At 41.1% G+C, this 22,086-nt stretch overlaps 2 protein-coding genes across 4 annotated transcripts in view; one reads left to right on the top strand and one right to left on the bottom strand.

Moving 5' to 3' along the window:
- The window catches only part of WWC2 (WW and C2 domain containing 2), a 105,340-nt gene extending 87,843 nt beyond the window's left edge, over positions 1-17,497 (bottom strand). For all 3 annotated transcript variants that reach the window (XM_080379284.1, XM_080379285.1, XM_080379286.1), the window contains exon 1: positions 16,501-17,497. In XM_080379284.1, coding sequence (XP_080235410.1) covers positions 16,501-16,631 — 131 coding nt within the window. In that variant the 5' untranslated portion in view covers positions 16,632-17,497. The remainder of the gene's footprint in view (positions 1-16,500) is intronic.
- The window catches only part of DCTD (dCMP deaminase), a 127,193-nt gene continuing 121,582 nt past the window's right edge, over positions 16,476-22,086 (top strand). The window contains exons 1-2 of the mRNA XM_080379413.1: positions 16,476-16,594; positions 17,769-17,945. The gene's annotated coding sequence lies outside the window, so the exon portion shown is untranslated. The remainder of the gene's footprint in view (positions 16,595-17,768; positions 17,946-22,086) is intronic.

Raw genomic sequence — 22,086 nt, 5'->3', positions numbered from 1 at the left:
GTCTTTTACAATCCCAAAAGGGCCTCTGACAAAAATTTTTCATCAAAACAGAAGAACGGAACATTTTATACAGACTTATAAACACTGCAACTTCTGGAAAAAATTGTTTATTCAAATATTCCAACCAACTTCAACTGTCACTTTGTCTTACAACATACATTTTCTCTCTTTTCTTCTGCCTGTGTTGTTAGTGACAGTCCAGTGAAATGTCCTCCTGTGGAAAAACAAGTAGCACACTACTGCCATATTGATATTTTCAATAAAGTTCATTAAAGCAGTATTGCTTTCGTACACCACTATTATGGATGTCACTTGGAGCTTTCCCTGTGACAAATCTATCTCTTACAAATTAAGGAACTTCCAGTCCATCAGCAACTATTAGTATAATAATTATTCATTACATAATTTACAACTTCCAGTGGAAGAATAATGCAACATGAACTGCAACTTTATAATTTTTAAAAGAAGTATCTCGGTGTATCTTAGCTTGAAATGACACACATTTTTTTTTAAACAAGAAAAGAATTAAAGATAGAATTACTATTCTTCCTAAAATTGCCAGAATCTAAGAAACAAAGCAAACCACGGAGCACAAAGAAGATTAGAAAATGCTAGGATCATCAAGAACCCCATGTAATTTAAAGGCAGCTTCAAGATAGCCCCCAATCAAACCAAACATGCAGCCAGCAGGCCAATTCTTTCAAGTATTCATCCACAGGTAGTAATTTAAAAAACAATCACAGTGGTGAATAAAAGCTGTTATGATCTATGAAGTACAGCAAGGTGCCACTCAGGAGAGTTGTTTTCAATCATCCATCTCTGAAAGTGCCTCCTGGAACAAACTTTAAAGTGTGTCCCTTCCAAAGTCACATTTGAAAGAACAGAAAAAAAATCCTAACCGGATGCTTCTAGTACTAGTAGTAGTACCACCTTTAACATTACATTGCAAATAACATAGCCCACAACACAGGTAACTTTAATAAACCAACCACTAGATGTAAAATACATTTTCCTCGTCAAATTCTAAAATTCAGGTTATTAGAAGTACATGCTAACTCCCGGGTGTTGGAGATCTATATTAATACCAAATAGAGCAGAGCTGGTCTTCAAAGTGAGAAAGGAATTTAATTTCTATATTTATGCTTCTAGGACTGATAGCTAGAGCAAAAGGAAGCTTTAGACCATTTTATAACACTACTGAGGTGGACAGTGGTTCCGTTACTGTAATTATACTGCAAAACCTCCCACTACCTTCATAATTCCTATTCCAATATAGCACATTTCAGTCTCCTTTATCATTGCAGCTACTTGATCATCACCTAATTGTTCCATTAAAGGCACAGGTGTTTGGGATTAAGGACTTCATGTCAGTGTACAGTAAGTACTTTCCTTGAATTTAAACAGATTATATCAACACATTACTTCTCTGAAACTAGTCTTTTTTCTAAAATATGTTGTTTAGTTAATTTGATGATTTAAACCTGATAAAGCCACATTTACCCACATATGCCTAGTAAATAATAATGAAGGAAAGGCCAGTTATAAAATGCTGAAATATTTCTTTTTAGTAATAGCAGGCCAAAAAAAAAAAAAAAAAAAAGAAAAGGTAATCACAGAATAACGTACATGGGAAGGAACTTCTGGAGGTCATCTGGTTCAAGATGCTGCCCAAAGCATGAAAACTCTGAAATCAGACCAGGTTGGTCTGAGTCATGCCCAAAAGCACTCAGGGCAGCCTGCTCTAGTGTTTACCCACAAATCCCAGTCTACACTGCCAACTTCTTTTGAGTCAGTAAATCACTGCAATTCCACTTGCAGTTATTTTTAAAGCTCTTCTGGAATACAGATTATATATTGGCCCATCTGTTTCAATATAATGAACAGTATAAATTCTACCTCCACTTTAAAACATTGTGGTTTCAATTTAAGAAAAATAAACTAACTTTCATCAGTTGCTTGCTGTTACTTTCACATACTTCAAGATTTGTATGCAAGACTAAAGTCAGTATTAATTCAGTACACATTCTGTACCTAATTTATCCTTAGTCTCCACATCATCCAGAGATTACACTTGCACAAGATAAACTCTTCAGTACCAAAGCTTAAGGAAAACGATCCATCTTCACAGAGTTAAACAAAAAAAAAAAAAAAAAAAAAAAAAAGAGGTAAATTCACTTTTCACTGATGAAGTAGTACTATATGCTTTTCTTGCGATATGACCTATAATGGGATTTTTTTTCATCTTTACTCTTGCTTATTTTAAGCCCTTCTACTCTGGTTCACAGCAGAGTTCCTAACAGCTGGGAAGAATGTCAAACAGAAACAAAAGGTGGAAAGGGAAATATCTTCAGCCTTTACTAGCACAGAATTTTCTTCACAAAATCAAAACTACGGTGTCTGCTAGTCTCATTTCTCTCTTTCATAAATTCATCTAAGCATCAGACCACCCAAACTGACAAGTGCCAGCTGAATACTGCCCCATTCATATCATATCATGAACCATTTTATTCTCTCAAAGAAAATTAAAGATATTTTCACATGAAAATCAAATATATCTCAACCAGATAGCCAAAACTGAAATACAGTAACACAGCAATTTGTTTCTCTGAAATAGAACAGTGAACATGGGTTTTGTAAAATTCTGGGTTTGCTTCTTTTTATCACAAAAAAAATGTTAAACAGACTGTTGATTATATAGATTCTCTACCCACTGTCCTTTCTTCCAAATTAATATCTGATTTCCATTAGCTGGTATATTCTTGGGATATTTCTACAGCAGATCCAAAGGTCTCAACACTACAGATAAAAAACCTGTCCCTAAATTGCCTAGCTTGGACCTTGATGAGCTTATCTACAGCAGCAGGAAGTTTATTTACCCTCTTTATTGATTAGCTCAGAATCCTGTGAGTTCAATGTAGACATTCTTGAAAAGAAATAGATCACTCGCCATAGGAATGGGCAGTTTGAAAGATTTTGCCATCCCAATGTTCCTTTTTAACTTCATCATCAACCAATGTCAGGCTGACTGACAGCCAAAGGAGATACCCTGAAGAGATAGGATAGCACTTCTCTGAGGAGAAAGGTCGCGATCTTTGGCTACATCTCAACTGGGAAAGGTGGGGTTTGGGAGTGCTTACAATCTCCTGAGTTGCCAGGCACTCTGTAATTAAGGAAACTTGGTTAAGTACCAGTCCCACCTCTCAGTGCTGACTTCTGGATCAGATGGGCCAAAAGAGAGCTACGACCTATTCTGGTTAGGACTACAGTTCAGGCAACTGTGAAACTAAGTTTCCAGGGTATGTATGTCCTGACACACATACTTCTGTTTAGATGTAACCATTCTTAAGTCAGGACCAAACCTCATCTTGGCATTAGGAGCCACTGTAAGAAGGAGGAACTGCAGAAAAGATTAGTATGAAATCTCTCTCCCTCTAACTCTCTCACCAAGAGTTTAAAACCAGCTAGTTCAACAATTGCTAGAGATCAGAGTATTCACATGACACGAAAGGTGGAAGAAGAGAGCCCAAGAAAGATTATAAACATTGTGCAGTGGAATACCTCCAGAGCTTGCTATCTAGCACAAAGAATACATCTACAGGACAAAAATATATCAGGTTTCACACATTTCTCTGCTTACAATATCGTTTGCTTTTAATAAAGCATATGCACAGGTGACTTCCTGTGGAGAGATGAATCCCATGTATTGGTCTAAAAAGCTGAGAAGAAGTAATGTTTCCCTTTAAACTTACTACCCTTCAAAATTTTTGCAAGTATCCAATCATCTTGTGTTTAAAGTTTAGTATTCCGTTCTTACAAAGTTTTTCATGTAATCAAAATACCCCCATCAGGACATCAGCATCATCAAGGCCACATGAAACCTTTCATGATAACTGAATATTACTGTGTTCACCATCAGTGCGACATCAGGTTTAAACATCACTGTGTGTCTTAAACAGATGGAAACTATCCACACCTGAGGGAAAAAAAAAGAGAGCGTTCAGATGAAGTTCTAATACTGGCCATTTAAAAAAAAAATCATCTTTTAAAGTATTACAAAACAGCTATTTATGACAGCTTATTCCCCAAAGACCTGTTAGAAACCTTATCTCAATAAGTAATGACAGTACTGCCACAAGGAGGGTCCTCTGATAAATACTGTCACCCCCTCAACACCAGACACCTGCAGTGAAAGTGTTTCACAAGAGCCTCACACAGCTGGCTGAAGCTGCTTAACTATCCAGTACACCTGCCAAATTGAGAATAAAATTAAAAATGAAGTGTTGATCATGGGAAACTGCTTTGGTTTTCCTTTTATTTTTTTTTTAAAACTAAATACTCTTCATACATTTTTAAAACACCAGCCACATTAGGCACCACAATGACGATGTCTAGAAAGAAAATACCTTACAACTTTTCAGCAAAACCTGACTGACAAAGAAAGGACATGAAACATCAAGAATAGGAGGTTCTAAAGATTTTTAATACAAAACCCTTAACTGTTCTGCATTTGTCCTCGAAGTTTATTTTCTGGCCAAAATTTTGCCTGGAAAAATAAAATTTTGATAGCTTTTATGTATTCTGAGCAAATGGGCCAGCCAGGTCCTAAACACAAATCATCAGCCCACCACAGTACAGAAGTCCATGGCTCATTTTAGGTCATTGTAAACCCTACTAGCAAGCGAGGCGCAACAATAACGAGACAAGCAAACAAGAACATAAGCAAGAACCAAAAAGCCTAGTCTGTATCACCATAATAATGTGTTTTCCTGTAAGCAATTCACCTTCTCCACCATAGCATCGTTAATTTAGCTAACACAGCAGTGTAACCAATTAACAACTCCTTAGCAAACCTCAAACTTCAGTTCACTAAAGTCTTTTTCTCAGAGTAGATACAAAAAGAGGGCCTAGAGATTATAAATAACAGGAAAAAAAGAAAAGAACATGCAAAGCTCAGAAACTTGAGAAATCATCTGTTTACTGCGTAAGTTCCTGTGTATTAAGCCTTACTTACTGCAGTAGTAAACCACTGACAGCACTAGCCTGGCTAAAAGGCTTATGCTGTTTGTGTGCTTTGCCACATCCCATAATTTCTCTAGTCATTTGAACACTATTTCAGGAATGTCCTGGAGAGGTCTCGGATGATTATTCACAGCCATAGCATTCTACTATTCACCAGAATGATTGTAAATGTGTTAACAGTTCATTTCAAACATTGCAATACTCACAACATGACAGAAAGGGGTCTTTGCTCCTTGTCAGATTCCTGTCTTGAATTGCATCCTCCTATGTACAATCATTTACTACTGAATGCTTCAGCAAAATATATTTTAAATATTTAAAACATCCATTCCAAATGATCCTTCTTCATGCTGTAAGCCACTAAAACACCACCTCAGCCTGCTGCTTCTGTGCAAAACAAAGCTGGCAACTGCAAAAGAATGTGGGAAATACGAGAAACTTTGGCAAAACTCCTACTGTCCAGGAACATTAAGATATGGAAACACAGAAAAAAAGACCTCAGTTTCTGGGGCTTCTCTATAGGTCTACATTCCAATCCAGTACATTAAAGGAAACACTATTATTTGCTTCAGAAGGGTGAAATTCAAGTCAGACCCTCAGAGATCTCATCTGAGCAGTATCCTGTTTTCTCTATTTCACTCTGACTCCATGGACATTCCAATTCCAGTTTTGGCAGTTTGTCACTCTGTTCACTCTGGAATTTAGTACTGAATAGTTTTGTGTCTTAAACTCATACTGTAGCTTATTTTGCAAATGTCTCTGACAGAAGCCCATAGCACTCCAAACCAGAATTGTTCACCACTGTACAATTCCATCCAAACTAAAAAAAAAAGGGGGGGTGGGGGGCAATGGTAATTGCAGGTCTCTGCACTAAAAGTCTCAAGCAACAAAAATAACAAAATACCATTTAGGTCAGATCCTGCAGACAATAAAACTGTCCATTACTAGAAATGTGATTAAAATCAATGCAATACCTCAGGAAAAAAAACCCAAACAACAAAAAACCAATCATATGTAACACTTGCAAGGTCATGCTTGAAAATTTATCACAAATTGCTGTACAAGATGGCATAAAACATTAAGACAGCACTGACAGAATGAGCTGAAAAGGGCTTGATTTTTCTTTTTTGTGAATACACTGAATATACACTGTATAGGTCTTGGGAATATGGGGGACAGATTTGATGGACAGTGGGCTTAGGAACCCCTGGGAATACAACCCTGAGGGTACATATGGGACTTAAGGCACATCCATGACCTAACTTCTATTGAAGTTTTAACATCAAATTAGGAACAGAAGTAATGTGTTAATACGTTCCTACCCAGACATCACTTCCTAAAGAAAATAAGCTACTAAGCTCCTAAACTTCTAAAGGCTCCTAAGTTTCTCACAGGATGCTTGCCATATCTCTGTGAAGATAATTAAAAAAATTAAATTACATTATTTGGTGCTGTACCAAGAAATTATGTATACAAAGATACTTCAAGCTGAGTAGTCACAATGTAACCCAAGACAGCAAAAGTGTTTTAAAATGTAAACCAAGCCCCAATTAACAACACACATTTGACAAGAGAAGTACAAGTACACTTAACGGTGGATCATTTATCGAACAGAAATATCACTTAGCTCACAAGGAAATTTTTTATCGCACCCATCTCAGAATAAAACACAAAAGATTTAATATAGGTCAAAGCAGCTTTATAAGCAACAGTAACCACAGATTATTTCACAGAAGCAAAGTCCACTAGATTCCATTACATGTCTCACTTTCCCCATTGCCCTCCCAAAAGCAAGAGAAACATGCAAATGTTCCCTGCCTTGTTCAGCTCCCAGCTACTCCGGCCTTACTGCGCTATAAACCCTTCCCCATGACAACTGGTCTCCACTGGATCTTTACGGACAGAAACCAAAACCAGCACCCCCTGGTCAGGCTCTGCACTGGTCAGGCTACAACTGGGGCGAGCAGCAAGCACCTAGAGGTCTTACGCAGCCAGAACAGCTCATGAACAAGAATCAAATCACAGGATGAGACTGTAATCATCTGCTACATAACAGCATTTTAAAAATCTAGTTCATTTGCTAATAACGGTATTTTTAAAAATATCTAGTTCATAAATCTGAATTGCATCTCTTTCTTTGACGCACAGTAACTGTTTATTAACAGACATTTTGTACAGGGTTATTTCTAACAGGAATTTAGAGTTTTCATAGAGGCATCCTGTTAACACCGGTGAAGAGGCAGAAAGCTGTAAATCTACATAAACTTTTTTAGCATAATCAAGGAAATCTGATTTAAGAATGGACTAGGCTTTGAATAAGAGTACTCTTTCTCAGTCAGATCATCAGACCATGAGACAGGCACTTCTGGACTAGACTACAGTTTATCAATCCACAGGGTGAAACAAAGGGAAAAAATCCACCCCATTGTTTCCTCATCAAGAGCAAACAAATGTCTTTCCCTGACAATTTTCTGCAGTCCACCACAGACAGCAAGCGAGGCTAAAATGCCCACTTTTTCAGCTGAAGTGGGCCATACCTCCTCTCCTGGAAGTGTTAGAGATCCACACAGCAAATCACCCTATCCTCCAATGACCATAAGTGTCCCAGAGAGTGACAGGCAGAAGCGACCAGAATTGTTCCTCTGCAGTGTGATCCCAATAAAAACACTGCCACGCAGCTATGTGACAGGGGACACCTGTGCTTTGGTCAAACCCTGTTACTTGACGAGGTGTTACTAAGGCATACGCCTGCCATCTATTAGCTAAAAGGCAGGCACCATTCGTCATGTGTCAGGCGTATTTACTGCCATATGGCATGATGTGCTTGTACACAATCTGCAGAATATCAAAAGTTCATCTGCCACATGATTAAAAATACCTGCATCTTTGTCAGACATTCTCAGCTCTATGAGGGAGGTAAGCTCTTAAGTGCGAAGGAGTAAGAACTCTTCACAGGTCAGATCTGGAGGCCATAAGATATGCTTATGTGGACAAAACTGCAAGTTAGCACTTAAAAGTACTTTAAAAAGAAACAGTAAGCATGTAAAGTACTGATCCTTCATTAACAACACAAGAAAGTTGCTAACACAAAGAGAGCATCCTAGCAGGATGTAGCTGAAGTAGATTCTTCTAGATCTTTTCCTCTATACCAAAAGTATTTTTTAAAAATTGTGTTTCTAGACACTGAAAGCCTGATTATCAGGACAAACAGTATATTAAAGGAGGGCATCCCAGTACGGTTGCTCTTTTTGTTTTTCAAATAAAGAATGAAGTTTCATTTAATGAATTGAGAAAAATAACACAGACATACCAAAGCAGGTCCAATATACAGTATTGCACAGCACGCAGCAAGAGTATGCAGAAATTTGCTGTCCCAAGACAATACATCTTTACATACCCAAACAATGACTTTGAATACAGTATGTTTTGAGTTGATGAGATAAAATTCCTTTTCTTCACACACAAACAGTATGCAAGTTCAAAGGATAGCATCTGATCTTGTCCTATGAGATGCAAATGATTGTTTCAGTTGACAGAATACATTCTTACCACTGACAGACTGCCTCTAGCCCAGAAGTCCTAACCAACTAAAACAATTCCAAAGGCAAATTAGCCTTAAAAAGTATACTTACAAAAAAAAAAAAAGGGGGGGGGGGGGGGGGGGGGGAGGAAGGAATCTCTCCCCCAAGAAGCCCTTTCATTAGCCTTTTAAAAACAAGAGCCACAGATTGACTTCACTGGGTACAAACTTCATTATCACTAGTGATTTTGCACAGAAGAAGTCACTGTGAAGAGCAACGGTATTCAGCAACATTCAAAATGTGCTATTTAAAAAGACCCCAACCCTACACCCACAAAGCAAACCCCTACAAAATATTTAAACAACACAAAAAAAAGAAACCTTAATTATTGCATCACTACTCTTTTTAGCCACTAGCTGCTCCTTCCAAATGAAAAGCAAGTCAATCTGTCCATACGGATGACTCCCTCAAATACATGAAGACAAATGGCTCCAGTTTGCTTCACACAATAAAACATTCAAAGTCTTGAATTACACCATCATTCTCGTGAGACACTTTGCAGCAGAGTCTAAAACTTATTTAAGAATAGTTGGGGGAAAATGCACCAAAGCAAAAGAATTTCTGATCTACTTTCATACACAGTAGAAATTAGCTATTCATAAGCATATTGTCAACAGCAGCACATTCCTGGAAAACAGGATCTAATTCTGCAACCATGCAATAAATTTCTCTTCAACAGGATCTTCACAGTAACAAACATCTCAAAAGTCAATAAAAACTTCGTAATATCATAAAGGTTTCCTGGTGACAGAAAACACGCTTAGGATCAAGAGGTCTGTGGCACTTGTACGGCTGGTTCACAGCAAAGCAAAGGTGAACAAAAAGACACACAAAAACAAAGGAGAATCCCAAAGAAAGAAACAGACACCCAAGACGATAGTTCTATGGCAGCTAGGCTTGATCTGCATCTTTGTTTCTACAGCACCACTCTTCTCTTTTGCTCCCAGCCCTAGACTTGCCTCCTGCCTCACACCAGCACTAGTATCCATTCAGTGACACAACGAGCTGATTCTGCTGGAAAACAAGGGGTTTCATTTTAGCCAAATCACGTCCTGGGGTCAGTTTACTATTGGTGGTAGAAGACAGACAGGTAAACAGAATGATGAGACAGTCCAAGCTTAAGTGGGCTGTGTTACCCCTCTGCAACCCTTTTCCACTTCCCTTACAAGTTGCTGTAATAAGAATTTACATGTCCCAGCATAACAGTTATGGAATCTTAGCATTGTTTCTATTCATGCCTTTCTGAAAATGTGTCACCGTGGAAATATTACTGTATGTTCATCCATTTTCAATCTCTTCCATGAGTATTCTTCTAGATTTTAGTCATCTGTGTGATATAAACATTGTGAAATCTCAAATGCCTGTAACATTTAAGGCTAAAAAGAAAAAAGTAGCAAGAAACCCAAAACAAACCTATTTCACAAAATTCAACTTTTCTCTAGATGCTACAAACATCAGTAAGTAGAAGTAGAGAAATCGTCTTACCTTATTCTAATAACCTTGATAATACATTCAAAGCACAGAATTTTAACTGAAGGATTGAACACAAGTTATTTAACTGAAGCAAAACAGGAACTCATAATGTAATCTGTACAGATCTCTGAAGTTGTAAATAATTTGTTCTATTTGATTTATATATTGACCCTTACCTGCAAAAAATGGAAACTTCTTTCACGGCCATTACTTCAAAGTAAAGCCAGTTCACCTCCTCTGAAAATGTTAAGATAGTTCTGAAGTATTCCTTGACTCAACCATATTGTAGTAGGACAACATCTCTAGCAAACAGCTCGGCTCCGTTCATTTGAGAAAAGGTCTATTTTCCTTCATGTGCATAAATTCTCATTAAGGCTAACATTGTGGATGACAACTACAGTAATACCATCTTGTAAGTCAAGATAAGTTTTAATCGAAAGAGCTCCGGTAGGCATGTACTACAGACATAGGTCTGGATAAAACCACAGTCTAGACCACTTGCCCCACTTTAACATACCAGGTCACAGTCCTTGGCTTTACCCAGTGGTACATACTTTGCACACATAAGCAAATACTCCATAGCATTTCCTGGCTTGTTAACTTCACATGCTCTGAGATGAAAGATACAGTGCAGCCCTATTACTCCCACAAAAATAAAGAATAAAAGTGTTATCTCAGAGTTACTGTAGCCATTTTCACTAATGCTAAAATCAACAACACATAGCCCCAAGCAAATGACAGACTGGTTTAAAAAAACCCACATATACAATCACTATGTATTTTAACGCAGTCTGATGCTATCACAGCTATATTAGCACTGTAATATTAGAATTCTGCTTTACTCTGGATAAACAAATGAAGGTGTCAGAAGTTCAGACACAGCTAGTCTCTCATTGCAAGTTCAGTACTTGCATCACGGGTTTTATTTTGAATAAATATACATCAATTAAATAAAAGCAGTTCCCAACCTGTCACTGAAACCAGAACGAGATACCAGACAGTTTCAAAGGGAATATGCACATTCCTGAGCAGACTAGGAGACAGGAACAAATTATGTGGAATTAGGACAAAACCCAGTAAATTATACCACACGATGAAACAAGGCAGAAAAAGATACTTGGGGGGGGAAAAAAAACCTGTCGTCCTATCTCACTACAGGATTATTGCAAGTTGTACACCTTGGAGTGTCATCAAATGATCCTCTACTGATTTTACAAAATAGGCAGGTGATTATTTCTTATCAAGGTTAGAATTTCATAAGGTACATTGAGGCAATCATTTGACAGCTCCATGTCACAGAAAACACTGTTCCCTCCTCAGCTACTAGCAAACAAGGGAGATGCAAGGGAAAATGGAAGGGGTATACGAAAGGGAACCCTTCAGTGATGGTTTACCATTAAATTCATTCCTAGCAAACAGCAGCCAAAAGAAAGGATCTATCAGATAGTTGCTCTAGCTGTACCTTAAATCAGCAAGGTTGAGATTTGCACTTTAAAACAGAATTAAGATCCATCCCTTTCAAAACGTAAGGACTAACACTCCAATTTAACATCATTATTCTTCAAAGGACAGAGGAATCATACTCCTACTTGTTGCCTAAACTTTGTTCCCTTCCACCCACGCAAAAGTTTTAATATTTCAGAATTTTTTCCTATTTTAGCTGAAGTCCTGCAATTACCCATTTCACACAAGACTGTACTTGCCTCAGACACCAGACACTTCAAACAGTAAAAGTTAATACAGAGCTTACTACTATGCAAAAAAGAGTTGAACCAAACATATTTTCCAACCTCTGATGATGCCTCCCATCACGTTGCTTCATTTTCTGCTTGCCTCTTATTTGCTACCTTTAACTTTTACCAGCACAGTAACTTGTAGGCCTCCTATTTCTCCGAGTCTCCACTGTGACTGGAAGCCACCGACCATGCACCCCTGAGCTATGATAGTGCCCAAAAAAGAGACAGGATGGAAGTCCCCCTGCTCAAGTAACTTCAGCCTCAGCATCGTTCCTCCTCACAGCCTCTGCTGTTCAAAGGACAAGAATGAAAAACTAAGGAGCAAAGTGTCCTTCTTTTTCTAAGGGAAATTAACACACAACATTTAATTGCTGCACCCTAATAAATGTTCTAATTCAGACAAATCTTGCATTTGGATTCTGACTGCATCTGATTACAGAATTCCATGAGAAAAACCGTAGTGTTTTCACCTCCCCAAAAGATGAAAGCAGCAATGGAAACTGCATTCCTTCTCCACATCACCAAGAAGGAAACTCTTTCATAGTCTCTTAACTCAAAGTTCTCTGGTTTCTGCACATCTGATGCTTCTCAAGCACTTTTTTGGTTACAAAGTTAGCAAAAACTCCAGAAACATTCTAGCAAAAGTATACTAAAAACCATTTCAAATGTACAAATATTGTAAACAGATTTTTCTCCTCAGTGGAAAGAGAAGTTAAAAGTGGGCAGAAAGAATGGACAGTTTTGACCATTGGACATAAGCAGCTCACTCCTTACAGCTCTGACAGGAGTGCAGAGAAACATTTAAATAAGGATCACTTGTAGCTTCAGAATTTGTCATGTAGGACTCATTTAAGGCAAGCTATGAAGAAAAAATTATGTGCGTGTATATATATATATATATACACACACACACACACATTTTGAGTCAGCGGTGATCAGCAGTGGAGCATGGCCAATTTACTATGAAGAAACCAAAATACATGAAGCCCTGCATTCCTGGTGAGAAAACCAAACACCATCCAACTGCTTAAGAATTCAGAGTACTGAGATTCCTGTCTCCTATTCTGCTCCTCCTTGATGCTCTACTCTTGGTTCCACTAAGGGATATAACAAACATGAGGCCTACTTAAAACATGTTGAACAATGGAAAAAAGAAAAAAAAAATCCTTTTCAAATTTCTGTGTCCAGTCCAAGCCCCCTTTAATTGTCTATCAGGAAAAAAAACCCAACAACAAAAAAAAAAAAAACAACAAAAAAACCCCACCACAAACCCCACACCAACACCTTACTGTAACTCAGTATCCCTGGAACTTGAAAAGAAAAGAAAGAAGAAAAGCATCAATTCTTCTAACCCCTTCTCACCTTTGCATCTGGCTCATCCTCTTCAGTCCACAGTTGTCTTTTTTGTAACTTTGTCAAAAAGTAGCAGGATACAATTGATATTTTGAGCAATTTCCCTTCTTACAATGAACCAGTTTCAGAACTGTCAAGATGAGCGAGTTCTCAGTTTGCTGTAGCTTGGAGGAGTTATAAACAAATAACATCTATATATTTAGTGAGTGAAAACGTTACTACAATTCCCACATTCTTGCCTTTATGTTTCTCACATGTTATATCTTATTAAAGTGCTCTCTCTTTTGGGCCACCAGTCTACAAAACAAATCAACACAGTATTCAGAGAGAAAAATCACTGTTGAATATTGCAAAACATTAAAAACCTCTGAGCTTCCACAACACTCCTAAAACACAACAAGCCAAGTCACTCTTGCCCTTACAAGTGTGAGATTCTCTAATGTCAATGGGATTACTCAGATAAATGAAGTGGGCAACACTGAAAACTGAGCCCCAAGCTTGAAGTTGATGGGAGGTTTCTTTCACAGCTGTACACAAGGCTATCATTATATTAACAGGCCTGCACCACATAAGCAGTAACAAATACACATACTATCAGAACAGTCTAGAAAAGCACGAGAGAAAGCATCACCATGTTTACAAAAAAAAAAAAAAAAAAAGGGGGCAACTCCCCCAGCATCTTCCAAGAAGCTTTGAAATATGGCATTTTCAACTGTCAGTTTACTTCTAGACATGAATATTTCAAACCAGTAACAAAGAGGTTCCTAATTGTACTCAAATACACCTGGCAACCAACAGACATATGGCTGATGTCTCACAGTATTTTTATCTTCTAATTCAAAGAGGATACAAATTATTTTAAAATACTGAGCGTGACTTTTCTATGTAATCATCCAGGGAATGCAGTCTAACAACAGCAGAAGGAATATTGTCTATAAAAACTTACCCATTCTACACTTGCTTTGCCAATGAAAAGTTTCAGGAACCCATGTACTATAATATTCCACAAGTACATTTTGAAAGCTTTATGACCTCCATCAGAGAAAATAGCTGGGGGGGGGGGGGGGGGGGGGAATAGTCCTAAAGTATCAATAAAGAAGGGAAAATGTTTTCAGTCTTTCTGTAGAATCCATTATCTTCATTTTGACAATTTAAGATAAGTTTTAGAAACAGCATGAATCCAGATTTTGACATACTGACAAACTTGGAAGATCACTTCTCAATTTTTCTGACAGCAAGCCCTAATTATGTCCTGTATGGTTTCCAAACATATATTGTCTAAATACTTGAGAGACATAATGGAATCTAGAGGAAAGTCGTCACAGGACTTTCAAGCATTTCACCTCCACTTTTCCAAACCAGGTCAGCAATACAAATACAGACCATAGATACAAATACTGTAAGCTGCACATTAAATGGGCTTGTCAGTCTCTTCTGTGCAAGCAATTCAACTTCACAGTTGAGCCACGCACACTAAAGCATGGATCCTCCCAAGCACCTAGGGCAAAATCCCTCTTTGTTTGTTTTGCATGACTGACACAGGTCAACAATTATTAAAAACACCACTCTTTCTGTAAAAAAAAAAAAAAAAAAAGGGTCTTTACTTCCTTAGCTCTCATTACAGATTATCAAGTCTCAGGGCTTGATTTCTCTTTCAGCAGAATTCATTTCAATGACTTCTCATTGGTAATTAAGCTACCAATGAAACAATATTTACCCCATGCCTATAGGATGGCAAACACACAAGTGTTACTCCGCTGTCTACTCTGTTAGTGAGAGTGAAGACTCAAATGTTTACCACCGAGCATGAATACTCTTGACCTTTTCAGGATTACAGAATGTGTAAAAAAATTTTTAAATTAGTATACTCACAAGGTGGTATTGTAACACATACACTTCAATGTCATATTTGGCTTTCCCTCAATCATACCATCTTGTCTTCGGCTTTACAAACACAAATTAGAAGTCTAAAACTAAATAAAACTTCAAACCCAATATTTCTAGAGAGAGTAAACCCAGAAGGTTTTACTGTCTGCAGTAAAAAAAAAATAAAATAATAACCAGCTAAGAAGGCCAGGTGCAGTAAACAATGCTGTCCTGTACACCTTACCACCTCACTAATATTTACAAGGTATTTCACATGTTTTGAAGCACAAAGGAACGTAAGTATTAAGTTTGCCACTACTGGGATTTGCTGTTACAGCAAGAGGGGCAGGAGTAGGCCTAACACAGCACATGATGCTTGTCAAAACCCTCCCCACGCAACCTACAGCCTGCAAGCTTTGTCACGGCTACCTTTCCTCATTTCACCAGGGAAATATAAACCAAGGCCTTCATTTATAATTTACTGCAGCTTGTTCCATAAATTTATAATGGCTTTTAAAAGTTTTCACTAAGTAGACTGCACCGTTTTCAACAGCAACGTTGTATTTCACAGTACACGCAAAGTTTTGGTTTTTCAGTTACTTTTCAGGACCACTTCGGACAAAACACACGTTTTACAAGAGGTCTCACGGGCGGCTATCACCCACTACCAGAGACAGGCACTGCAGCCCACGCAGAGCGCCAGAACCCGGCCGAGCTGAGCGAGCGGCCCCGGTGACTCCGTGCGAGCCACCTTCCAGCCGGTTACCGCACCCGCTGCGGACCTTCCGAGGCGGTTTCGCCCGTTTGCAGCGCTCAGAGCCGGCCGGGGCAGCGAGCACCCCGCGCTGCGGCCGGCGGGGCGCTGAGAGGATCCGGGCTTGCCGCGGCCTAGCGAGCACACGAGGCCTCCCGCAGCCCCAGCTCCTCTCCCCGGCAGCGCCGAGCGCTCCGGCCGGGCGGGCCGCGGGGCAGGCGCTCCCGGGGCCGGGGGGGGGGGGCCGGGCCGGGAGGGACAGGCGTCCGCGATGCTCCGCCAGCCGGGAGGGAGGCGGCCCCTCTCCGCGGCGCCCCGGGGAGAGGGTGGCCGGGAGCCAGCACCTCTGGTTTAGGAGGGACTCGCAAACTTCTGTACCTGCCGGGAACTCCCCAGACGCCAGCGACCCCCGTCGCCTCCGGGAAGAGCGCTACAGGCTCCACACACGCCACACCACCTCCCCCCCCCCCCCCGCCCCGAATCAACTCACGCAACGAGCTTAAACGCAGGCTGCACCCCTGCCGACGGGCAGGAGGGCACGGCGTGCCCGGCTGCGAACAGGGGCTACTCCTGCTTCCCCCGTCCCGAGCGGGGGACCCTCCGGTGCAACTCTCCCCCCCCCCCCCGCCCCGCGACGGGGCTGCCTCAGCGGTGAGGGGCCCGGCAGCGCCGCTCCCAGCCCACCCCCCCACCCCCCGCCCCGGGCCTCGCCACCCACCTGTCCCGGGGGTCGATCCAGCTGGTCTGCTTGGTGTTGTGGTCGATGTAGAAGACTTTGCCGTCGTAATCCCACGCCTCCTCCCAGCCATCGGGTAAGGGGAGCTGCCCATTCCCTGCTTTCCTAGGCATGGTCGGGCGGCGGGGGTAGCTGCTCCATAGGGACTGAAAGAAAGACGGGAAGCGGGAAAAGCCCCCACCGCAGCCGGGGGGACGGGGAAGGGGCCGGCAGCGGGGGCTGGGGGGCACGCAGCGGGCCGCTGGCGGAAGCCCGGGAAAGCCCTGCTCCGCGGCCGGGTCTCAGTCCACCATGCCTGGGCTGCCGCCTCGCCCGTGCCGCGGCAGCCCGGGTCAGGGTTGCCGGCGGAGCCCAGCTGCCGTCTGGGCGCGGGGAGCCCGGCTAAGCCCCAGGCGGCCGCGGCCGCCGCTCATTAGCATGAGATTAGCATCCATCTCATCTGCATGCACATTCCTCCCGCCGCATTCCTCAGGGTTAACCCTGCCGGCGCTGCCCCCCCCCGCCCGCCGGGCTGGGCAGGCCCGGACCGCGGACCCGGGCCACAAAACGTCCCGCGGCGGAGCGCGTCGGGCAGGCCGGAGGGCGGGGGGTACGGGAGGGGGGACAGGCGGCGAGGGGGTCCCTCCCGCCTCCGAACGAGCTCTGCCCGCTGGCGCGCAGGGGCCTGCCCGGCGCCGGGGGTGCGGGACAACCACCTGAGGGGGAGGGCGACCTCCTGCCGCCCGTGCCCCCGCGCCTTCAGCTCCCGGGCGCTTAAGCACTCCGGACACGTCCCCGCAGCCCTTCTGGGTAGGTGGGAGGGCACGGGAGCAACCCCCCCCCGCCATCAGCCGCCACCACCGCTCGCCGCCGGGGGAGAGCGGCGCGAACGGGCTACGGCGCGGCGGGGCGAGTGAAGCGGCGTCCCGGCGTTAGGGCTGCCGGTTGCCCGGCCCAGCGTCCCTTTGTCCGCCAGCTTGCTGCCGGCCCCGCGTCAGGTGGGGGATGCCCCGGGCACAGGCGGTCCTGCCCCGGGCGGCCTGGCGGTGGGGCCGAGCTCCCTCCCCCGCCCGCGCCGGTGTCCCCGGCCTGGCTTCGCGCCCTGCTGAACTCTGCCGAAACTCCAGGGAGGCCCAGGCGTTCCTAAATGGATCTTAACATTTAAAATACCTGAGTTCAAAATTTAAATTAAAAAGGGAACCCTTCTTTAACCCTAGAAGTACCTAAACTTGCCGTCTTTTTGTTTTCCCCCTTTTTTTTTTTTTTACCAGAAGCACCAGTGGAGAAGAGGCATACACCACTGGTGCCCTAAACTGTTCTGGCCTACAAAGCAGGCAGCTCAGTCCCATCAAGTATAGAAACCAGGTGTGAATTACTTGTGCGTTTATCTTAGCTTGCCACAGGAGAAGAGTACTCCGGGCTGGTTACCATGGCTCAGCTGATAGCAGGTAACTTAATGAGCTCTTTTAATTTGCACGTGTATCTGATTCCCAAGGTTTGGCACCAGAAGTAGAGCACCTATGGGGGAATATGACTCTTTAGTGGCTAGGACTCCTAGGTAACCCGAGTTTTAGTTCCCGTTTCCTAGAATGTTTAATTTCATTTCACTTAAAGCTACTGGTTTGAAGTAACAAAATTTTCCTGGGAGAGGAAATCTGAGACCTAGAGCTGTCCTTTTATTACTATTTTTTAAAAAATCTGTTTGTCTATTCCATAATGGCGATCTTTAGCGTTCAGCTCTATGAATTAGTTTTCTGAGACAATTTACACTTATTAAGTACTGGACTTGTTCAGTGTATAACAAGTTCTTGGATTCCACTTCAGAGGCCACTTATCTGACAGGTATTGCAGTAACTAATTTACAGGTATCCAGGTCCCGCTGTTGCATCTGCTTCTGAGTAGAAAAAAGTACCAGCAAGATATGATTTTAATTTAGCTAACTGTCTGGAAGAGCTAAGACCTTTTATTATTTTAGTCATTCCACTTATTTTCATATCTGTTGTATTAAGGTGATGTGCAGAAACTGCATACATGGAGTAAGTAAGGCCTTGGTAGTTAAGAGTGGAGAATAACTGAGCTGTCCTAACTTCAGGATATCTGTGAGAATTCATTCACTTGGGGAAAGCAACAGGATCATTGCCTATTAAAGTGACACTCGTTTGTTTTCATTGAGAATATTAAGTTTCAATGAGCTGATTGGTTTATAAAGTCCCATCTTGTTTTCCACCAGCGTAAAGAAGCCCTTTTACTGTTAATTTACATTTGTTTCCCTTTAAATAGTCTACTCAATTTTATAAACTTGTTGATAGGTGACATCTTACAGGGAGAAAGTACATGTGGCAGTTGTAGGACAGGATAAACTGGATTTCCTTTTCCCTTTTAAAGTTCAGTTTGTGTTATCAGTAAGACATTTTGTTATGTAAGTTGATAAAAAGCTATAGAGGATATACTTTTCTTTCTTAAACTAGCTGCCAGTTACTTACCTTTGGCATTAACAAGGAGCTTTTATAAGAATACAGTCTTCTTCGCACTGACAAAGCAGACCTGTTATACAGCAGCAGTCCTATACTCCTGCTCTCTAAATAATCCACACAAAAGAAAGCATGAGATTAGAAAATCTGTAATAAGACAAAACTGGAATCTCACTATGTCAGTACTTCCCCTGAAATTAATTATGGCACTTGAGGTAATACCTAATTCCTATTCTGTGTCACCACCAAGGCAGTCAGAACCACATCTTTGATCCATGTGGATGTGCATCTGATTTATAACTGTCTTTACTGCGGTAAAACTTCTCATCTGAAAACATCAATGTTTTCAGTTGCACAAATAAATGGAAATTGCAGTTCTTAATTTTTGGAAATTAATTTACTGAGGTCATTGCATCATTGTCTAATTTGTGTGTATATATTTGGGTGTGCATATACAGACGTACTTATGCTGCTGCATTGTGTTATGCTCTCCGCTTCCTCCCTCCGTTTTCCATTGTTTGAGTACCTCATTGTATCTGTATTTATAGTTAGAGCCTACAGTTTATGACTACTTAGAAATTACAATATCTGAAGTCAGACTGACAAAAAGTAGGTAATATTTGCGTAAATAAATGCCAGACCTTTAATATTACCAGTAAGAACATTTAGCTTTTTGAAGGACTGCTATTGTTGTATAAAACAGAATCCAATGACCCTCTTGTTTTTTGCTTTTTTGCAGTTTGGATTGGTAGAAAATAGTTTATTCTGCTATGCTTTAATATTTTTTGGTATGTCTTATACAGGAAGGCAGAACAGGTGTTCGTAAGGATTCTTTCTAGCCTAATATGCTGTAAATTCTAACGAAAAGTAGTTTTTTTCAAGTATACCTCCTACATCTCAACTGATAACCTGCCTAGCACGTTGTGCTGACATTGTCAGCTGACAGCATACCACAGATTGTTTGGCTTAATTGCGTAAGACAGCATAGTTCAGAAGATGTAAGCATGCTTTATTCAAAACACAGAAGGGTGCATATGAAGGAGTTGTCCAAAAGCACGGAACAATGTAGCTATGTCATGACTTAAGTATTTATCAGTAAGTGTGATAAATAACACGATATGCTCGATGAAAAGGAGTTAATTGTTCCTCTCTTTTGCTTTGCATATGCATGTTTAACCGGCCTGGAGAAGTTAATGTTATAAGTAGCACATAGTTAAAGGATTGAGTTAAAGGGAATTAGAGGTGTAGCTATTTTGTGTCCTTTCTGCTTGCTGTTGTCAGCTAGAAGGGGAAAAAACGTCAAAGTGTGAAAATTCAGAACCCGAGTGCAGAAGTGGTTGAATCTGGAAAGGGGGTCTGTGCCGGCAGGTGGTTGTGCCCTGTTACATAACAAGAAGCATACCCTATTCTAGTCAGTACTCATGTAGTTAATCTCCTGATACTCTTTGCTTGCTGCTTCTTTCACAGTAAATCTGTTCCTGGGACTGACTGTGATCAAAACCGGCATGTTTGTACCCTGTCCTTCCATAACAAGAGACTCCCTTAACTTAATGATCCACTAGAGTGATGTCCCAGAAGAAATTTACAGCTGTTACAGCTCTAACTTGTACTACCCACAAATGGCTCTGAATCAAGAGCTGCAGCTGTCTCCCTGAAAGTCTACAGTTCTGTCTCCACTGCTTTCAAACAGAATTTGAGTGCAGAATGAATTATGGAGTATGGTGACAGAATTAATTTCTCAAAACATCTGACAAAAATGGTGGAAAGTATGTATTGGTTATGTTGGGGTTTTTTTAGACACTTAAGCCACAGTACACAAAACAAGTCTGACTTCCCTCATATACAGCTACTGTAGAACTCTCAAAAATACTATTTTCAGCATTATAAATATCTGTTCAACAACAGTGAATTTTATCTGACATCAATATTTTTTTTAAAAAAAGCACCACCAAAAAATAGGACTCCTTTATGCAGTGAGATTTTTAGTTTTAAAAAGGGTTTACATTACAAAGTCCTGTGAAGAAAAACAGCGTACATGCATGAGGGACGAAACGAGGAGTGCTACTTTTACTGTTGTCAGCTTCTGATGCACGTATACATCTGAGAGTAAAAGACCTTCGAATAATATTGTTTCTGGTTGCATTTACGATGAAAGTCTGCAGAAGCAATGGAGCCAGATAATGTTTATGCTCATTCAGCTTTTTTCATTACTCCAGAGCCTGCTCTTTGCACTTATATTCAATTGGACAGCTTGCTGCTAAAAAAAAGAATGTCCTACAAAGACTTCCCAGAGTGTCAGTGAAAACGACCATACCAGGTTCTGCTTCAAATGACTATATGCTAGCTTTTTTCCAGAATTTTGGCCTTGTATTTGCCTTCAGGTTCATCTAGGAGACAGTAATGAGTAGTTATGCATTTTGAGTCCTTGCAGATGTAATTCTAACCCTATAAATCTGAAAATAAGTTCACAGAACAATTTAAACTGATTGTTGTTCTACCCTACCCTAAACTTTTAATCAGACTAGAAGTGATGGGGTAAGAGCTTTGCCTCAAAGATAACTATGGAAATGTGTGTAACATTTTCATGGTAAAATCTTCTCAAACTCATCCCAAACCACTCATTAAACTAACTTGGCATTCAGTTCTGTTAACTCTTATTCATACTGCTGATATTTCTGGGGACAAAGAAAGAAGAAGATGGAGAATTTTGGTTGTTTCAAAAACCCCTAGGACTGATGAGTCCAAGTTAGCCTCTGAGGCGTATTCCCACAGAATTTCTTGATGCAGTCTTGGTACGTTGTCTTGGTATTACATCTTCCATAGAAACAGTCTCGCTGTATTTTTTTAAAGGATCCCTGATACTTGTAGAAAAGTTAAATTTGTGTACATTTCATCATATCTATGGAACTGCGGTGTCTAGTCACTGCTGTCTAATGGCTTTGGAGAACTGCAAAAGCACACCTGGTCAGCCAAGAAGGTTCCCAAGAGCCAGGACTTCTGTTTTAGCTGCGCATACGGCAGAAGCAGGCCAGCAATAGAGGGTCTCTGCTCATCGGCAGGAAGGGAAGAATGAAGGAGTTTCTCAGTAAGGGCTCCTTTGGTGGAGAGCAGCGATTAA

The sequence above is a fragment of the Falco punctatus genome, assembly GCF_963210335.1.
Source record: "Falco punctatus genome assembly, chromosome: 1".
In the NCBI taxonomy this organism is placed as follows: domain Eukaryota; kingdom Metazoa; phylum Chordata; class Aves; order Falconiformes; family Falconidae; genus Falco; species Falco punctatus.
This window is presented reverse-complemented; position numbering and strand designations above follow the sequence as displayed.